Source organism: Paramisgurnus dabryanus, chromosome 6 (genome assembly GCF_030506205.2).
Source record: "Paramisgurnus dabryanus chromosome 6, PD_genome_1.1, whole genome shotgun sequence".
NCBI classification, from domain to species: domain Eukaryota; kingdom Metazoa; phylum Chordata; class Actinopteri; order Cypriniformes; family Cobitidae; genus Paramisgurnus; species Paramisgurnus dabryanus.
In genome coordinates this window covers 4,648,878-4,656,154 of record NC_133342.1, presented here as the reverse complement: position 1 = coordinate 4,656,154, position 7,277 = coordinate 4,648,878, and the positions used below count along the sequence as shown (strand labels likewise).

At 39.8% G+C, this 7,277-nt stretch overlaps 1 protein-coding gene across 1 annotated transcript; it reads left to right on the top strand.

Annotated features, from left to right (window-relative positions):
- The first annotated feature begins 3,859 nt into the window (after positions 1-3,859).
- Positions 3,860-6,329, top strand: klf2b (Kruppel like factor 2b). The gene is made up of 3 exons (XM_065262228.1): positions 3,860-4,191; positions 4,490-5,390; positions 5,529-6,329. The coding sequence occupies exons 1-3, from the start codon at positions 4,120-4,122 to the stop codon at positions 5,702-5,704; spliced, it is 1,149 nt and encodes a 382-aa protein (XP_065118300.1). The 5' UTR covers positions 3,860-4,119; the 3' UTR covers positions 5,705-6,329.
- Positions 6,330-7,277: the final 948 nt, after the last annotated feature.

Genomic DNA, 7,277 nt, shown 5'->3' with positions numbered 1-7,277 from the left:
CATATGCATGCATGTACACGCACATGGGGATGGCACGTTGTATACTACACACACACAACAAGAATACACTTGTAGACTGACACATCATTTAGAAATGATGCTTGTAATGTGGGCTGAAAACAGGTTGGAATATTGCCACAACAGTATGAACACATGTCAAACACAACGGCAACGTATGACGTCTGCCGGTGCACTCATTTGGCGCAATGGAAAAAATTACCTGAATGAATATTTTATTTCCGCCTGACTACCCAGCGACAGTAACCAAACACATGCGACTGTTACCAAAAACATGTGCTGTTACGTATTGTTTGCATTCAAGAGATGACATACAAGTTTTGGGTAAGAGTATTTGATTGTTAAAGGGATAGTTTACCTCACAATGAAACTTCTTTTAGTATTTACTCAGCACTTAGGTTGTTTCAAACCTGTATAAACTTAAAGATATTTGCAATCAAGCAGGAAACAGAAGCAATGTTGACTTCTAAAGTAGAAAAGAAAAATACTATGGAAGTCAATGGTGCCTGAAAACAAATATAGCTCAAAATATCTTCATTTGTGTCATAAAATAACAAATACATTTCAATTTTTGGGTGAATTTTTTTCTTTTACACAACAAAAGAAAAAAAATATTTCTGTGCTGTTCGTGCACACGGTGATCTGCGGTAAATAAAAGTGACTGTAGATTATGTATTTTATTAGGATTTAATGGTTTAAGGAGGCGCTTGCAACCACATTAATCACAGAACATTCTGTCCTTCGCTTGCTATAAAATGTCAGATATGTTCTGATTGTCTGTATTGTGTGACACGGCATTTTCGCTTTACATTTCGCCCCGGGGTTAAGACGTAGTGTACAAATGTTTTATAGTTTACAGTTCAGTGCATGCACGAACAAACACGTGTCACAAAGCTAAACACGCAACTACGTCGTCAAGATTAGGGAAACCTAATGTAATTTCGACAATTGAAAACCTAATGGAACGATCCATTAACACTTCCATGTGCATTGACCACTAATTTGGATTTTGGAGGGGGTTACATGCATTAGGTCTGTTGTGAGGTGATTCACACCTTGACGGGGGAGCACCGTCAGACCATCGGAGTAATTTAGGGACACAATTTCATTATGGGAAGATATTTGGACTACTTCCACAACACATGTGCACACTATAAAAAATGCAGTAGGCTATTTATGTCAAATCAACATATTTTTTGTTTTACTTTAGCTTAAAGGAAAACACCACAGTTTTTTCAATATTTTACTATGTTCTTACCTCAACTCAGACGAATTAATAAATATCTTCTTTCAATGCGTGCACAATCTTTGTATAGCGCGTCGTGAATGTGTTAGCATTTAGCCTAGCCCCATTCATTCCTTAGGATCCAAACAGGGATGAATTTAGAAGCCACCAAACACTTCCATGTTTTCCCTATTTAAAGACTGTTACATGAGTAGTAACACGAGTAAGTATGGTGGCACAAAATAAAACTTTTGTTTGGAGCCATAGAAATGAATGGGGCTAGGCTAAATGCTAACACATTCAAGAAGCGCTGTACAAAGATTAAGTGCACGCATTGAAAAACAATAGTTATGTATTAATTCATCTAAGTTGAGGTAAAACATAGTAAAATATTGAAAAACGGTGGTGTTTTCCTTTAAAAACAATTTCAACTTGTTTTTATAAGTTATGTCAACTTATCACAGGTAAACACTTAAAATAGTAGGTCGAATTGACTTGCAAAACTAAGTTTATACTGCATTTCTTATACATTAACTGTAGCTTGGTTCCAAAGCTTCCCAAATAGTTCTTACAAGCAAAAGACCTCCGTAATGTTTCTCCTTTACATTTACGCATTTTGGCCGGTGCTTTCCCAAAGCAACTTACAAGGCAGGGTCAGTGTTTTGAACATCACCATTTAAACGCAAAGGGACAAAGGTATGGATATTAACATCCAATTGATTCAAGGTGTTTGGATTTGTATATGTTTTATATGCATTACTCTCAAATCAAACTAGAAACGCAAGAAACTCTGGTTCGCAAAAACAATCTAGTTTGCAAATAAGAATTATGGGAAACCTACAAAGCATGTGTTGACAGTGAACCACCTTTCGGTTCTGCTGAAAAGTTGACAATACTAATGTATAATATTAATGAAATTTTGGACACCATGATATTGGCGCAGATGGTCACACAAATACCATGGTTTTGCCATTTACCACACTATAAATATGTCTGAGTTGTTTTTAAGAGATGTTGGATAAATATTGTGACAGAACACACCACTGGATTCAAATTGACCCAATGCTGGTTATTATAAACCATGGTTGGATAACAACAACAACCCAACATTGGGTCATTTATCCCAGCATGGGGTCATTTTCAACCCAGCATGTGTTTTGTCCAAACATGTCTTAACCCAGACATTTTTAGAATGCATTGTACTTTTTAAGTGATACCTCAGTATTACCATTTTTTTTAAACTGGACCATGAAGTACTCCTCATAAAAAATGTTTTATGTTGGGAGTACTGTAGTACAGTCATGCTTTTAGATGGTTGGACAATATGGTGAATGTATACCTTTGTTATTAAATTCATGTATCATGGAATTTACACGATAGTCTTAAATTATTCAGTAAAAGTACCATAGTAAAACTTTAAATTGTATGGGCATCACCATAATGTCCAAAACCTGCCATGTAAATAACATGGTATATAAATATGGTAATCATTATTGCCAGTTTGTTCTCGTGCAAGAGTGTCCTTATGTAAAATAAAGTAACCCGTCCAGTTCTTCCTCTGCTGTCAGTGCCTGCAATGATGGAGCTTATGCGTGTGATGTCTCGCGTCCCCGGGTCATCATTAGCGCAACTAATGGTTGGTAAACCAAAGCCAATAATTCCCACCAGCATTCCAACCGTTTAATCCCCCTCCATTTACACCTGAATGAGGCGAAAACTAACGCGAACATCTGAGAGCCTGGAGATCAGGTGAGACTGGCGCCTGCTGTCCGCGTTTGGACAAACCCGCTGCGCGCACACAATCATCATGATAAAGCGCCTTTGAGAGGGTGCGAATGTCTCCACGCTTTCACATTAATCGCGCTTTTACCTAAATGCAGTCTAACGGCGCATAATAGGTTTCACTGAAACCAGTTATTGCATTAAAAACAGTGAAACGACTTTAGATATTTCTTTGAGACATTGGGACACTTAAAATGTCTTACAATGTGATAACTTTTTGAACCATAAATACTTTTAAGCAACCAATGTATTTTGGGTTGATCAGACAGCTCCATTCAAGATCACACAGGTGCCCTGTCTGGCATGGTTTACTAAAGATAGGCAACCATAAAGTGTACTTGCCTTTGTTTTAAATGGCTCGCAATTCCAACTATTTCTGTGAATGTTGTGTTTGGAATTATGCTATTTTTCTTTGTAAACACACTGTATATTTTGGTTAAAATTTAGTGTTGCTTTAATGTCCACCCATGTGTTTACATATAAAATGACATAAAGCGTTCTGCGCGCGTATGACTCTTGGATCACCTTCTAATCTATTGTACAGAAAACTACCATATCATCATGACGTGAGTTATTTTCGCTCAAAAATGCACCCTTATTGTGGATCTACTCGCTTGCACTGGAAAGCGCGTATATTTGGAGACATCTAAATTACGCATCAGAGACTGGAATTACACTTGGATCAATTAGAGCTTTTGTTTCAACGCCTTGGTAACAGTTTGTATATGTATTACACATGATGATAGTTTGTGGAGTGCCCGCCTTAAGGGCGGCCGCACCTCCGAAAGAGGCGGGACTCCGAGTATTAAATTCACTCAAAAGAGCACAATCGGCACTGAGGCAACTTATACTTGTCAGGAGTGCGCACTGTGCTTTATATACCAACTATATTTGGGAACTCTGAGCGTTGTTTCCTTTACTCACACAATTGGTCCAGGGACAATATTTATTAGGTAGGAGGTGCTCCTGCCTACAAGTTTGTTCATGACTCTGGAAGTTCACTCGGCGTAAACGCGAACCGACACTTGACGTCTCTCCAGCAGCAAGTGCAACACGGAGCATTCAACAGAATAAAGACTTTGACACTTGGAAAAATGGCCTTACCCGGGACCATTTTGCCTTCGATTTCAACATTCGCAAACCAGAAGGAAAAACTTTGGGAGGATGTAAGTATTGCTGCTATTTAAGCAACTTTTAAAGATCCTTTAAACATCCAACTGCGGTTATGCAAAGAGTGGTTTTAAAAAAATGCAAAGAATGGTTCACTTGTTTTAAACATCAGCAAGTGAAAAACAGAAGACAAAAAATACATGATTGTAAAATGTCTTAAAATGTTAGTAGAGTTAAAAGTGTTAGTAAACTCTTATTTGTCCGTACGCATTATACACGGAATAATTTTAGTATGGACATTGCAAAGTATAAAGCATTTTATTTAATTCTAAAACATTTCAATTTTTTTTCCAGAGGTGGAAAAGTGAGGTGGAGAAACCAACGAGTGTAAGCTGCGCTTCGCTCAACGTGGCGCAAAACATGGACATTTACCGTGCCCGCAAGGACGACGAGGATCTGAGTAACTATTTGGATCTGGAGTTTATCCTAGCCAACACAACAGGACCTCTTGAAGCAGGCGTTCAGTACATTTCGCCCGCGGAACCGTGCGCCATGTACACGGCGAGCACCGGCGCGTATCCCTCCCAGGAGCAGTGCGCACCGCCACCGCCTTACACCAACAGCCTCATGGCTGAACTTCTGAGATCCGAGGTGGACAACTCGTATGACATGAATAACAGCAACGCGATTCAAGGAAGATTTATTGTCAACTCGACCGGTTTCCCTAGACATGACTTTATTGACATTAAAATCGAGCCCCCCATGGACGGTTATGGACCTGTTATGGGCATGGTACCCCAAAGCTGCCAAAAAATCAAACAAGAGGGCAACATCTCGTGCATGATGGCTTTTGAGCAGCCCAGACTCGCCGTGTCTCCGCAGGCGACGGGGAATATGACACCTCCACTGAGTCCGGACGACCAAGGCAGCTCCGGGTGTCCGACCCAGATGCACCACACCGCGTTCTCTCAGGGTTACCATCACTCGCCGCCGGCTTACCCACAGATGCAACTCCCCTACACGGCGCAGCACCAGTACGGCGTTTTCGAGGACGGCATGAGTGTGCAACCTAACATGCAAAGGACTCTTTTAACACCCCCATCCTCCCCACTGGAACTAATGGAGTCTAAACCCAAACGAGGAAGACGCACCTGGCCGAGGAAGCGCACGGCGACTCACACCTGCACTTACGCTGGCTGCGGCAAGACGTATACGAAGAGTTCACATCTGAAAGCACACCACAGAACCCACACTGGTAAGATTTTCAACCACATATAACTTTTTACGCATTTTTGTAGTGTGCACACTACTTAGAGTGAAAAAAACACACACTTTGTGCGCGTTTTACCAAACTCTGTGACTAAACGATCCTCTTTTCGCTTTGATTTATCAGGTGAAAAGCCTTACCATTGCAACTGGGAGGGGTGCGGATGGAAATTCGCCCGTTCGGATGAGCTGACACGTCATTTCCGCAAGCACACCGGACACCGACCTTTCCAGTGCCACCTGTGCGAGCGCGCCTTCTCCAGGTCTGACCACCTGGCGCTGCATATGAAGAGACACCTGTGAGGACTGGATCCACAATCACACAACTGCCTTATTTAATGACTTTGTACATGACCAGATGACAATCCTTTGTCGATAAAGAAATATATTATTATTCTTTTGTAACAAAGTAGCTGGTACTACATAGATTACGCAGAGCTCTTTTTAAAATGCCAATCAAGAGTGAACTTTTTTAATTGTATTTTTGGGAGGGGGACAGTGACCTTAAGGGCTGGTCCTAAAATCTGTGTCCATGGAAACAGTATGTACGTCTAAACGTGCCTTTTAATATCCACATACTGCCTATAGAGTGTAATGCCTGAGACTAGCAAACCTCCGGTTTCCTGATATAATGACATACATGCATGTGAAGAAATGCATGATGACAATGTTTTGCTCTTGAAACTGCCTTCCTGCCATGCAAACAGAACTGTGTTCACGATTTAAAGTTTTTGAAACACTCTCGTTTGAATTTGTATTGAAAAAAGTGGCAAATTAATTGTAATGAAGGCACATGGTCAGTGCCCTTTGTTCATTAGCACAGTATACTCTCGGGCTAGATGTCCTGGGTTTTTATAAGATTGTGTACATACATTTTATATTGTAAGTACTGTATTTATTGTAAATATTAAACTAAATTTGAATATAATCTCTGTTGTATGTGTCATGCATATGTCATTTAGAAATTACTACTAAAGGAAAATAAAGAGGCCGGTGACAGAGAGCCATTACATGGCATTCAGTTAAGTCAAGGGTGCACTTGTGCTATTCCTGAACCCCCCCAGACTCGAGTTGGGGATTATAGTTTAGGCCAAGATGCTTTCCAGCTGTGTCAGGTTGAGTCCAGCAGTCTGTGGCTTCTGACTATAAATACAAACACCACATTTACATAATTACAGAGAGAGAATTTAGATACGTCTGGACGGAGGGGCGCTTGACTCTCTGCTGAAGATCCCAGACTCCGGGGACAGAACGCAGACACGGACATCAAAGAGACTCCGATGTTTAGCCACGCTTTGATGTCGTTTCATAACATAGCATATCTAACTGAAGATAAATTCAAACTCTGGACATCTTATAAGGATAGGTATTAAAAATATTTGTTTAACAGTAACTTGTTTTTGTACTGGGGTGCAAAACATCAAAATAATATTATTACTACATTACAAAGCAAATATTTTTGAAACTGTATTGTATACATTTTCAGGATTAGTAATCAATACATATAAATGACGTATTTTATACATAAACATTAAATATTTATTCAAAGCCTTTCATCACTAGATCAAAATGTACAAATTCAGTCAAGTGTGTACAAACCGTCAAAGGGACTCTAAACAATGCAAGTGTAAAATATTTGTTGGCAAATAGTTTCACTTGTTCCGCTTTTGTAAATAATGTGTGAAAACAGGACCGTCCCCCCCATTTACGCAAATTCTCTAAAGCAAAAAGAAGAAATGTGAGTCCGGCTATTATTAGTTGAATCAGTGAGGCGAAAACTACAAATCTCATTTCACTTTTGTGTGCTGATGATAGTAACATTTACTATCTGACAGAAATACAGAAACACAAGCTTCTCCTTTTTCCCCCTCAAGGC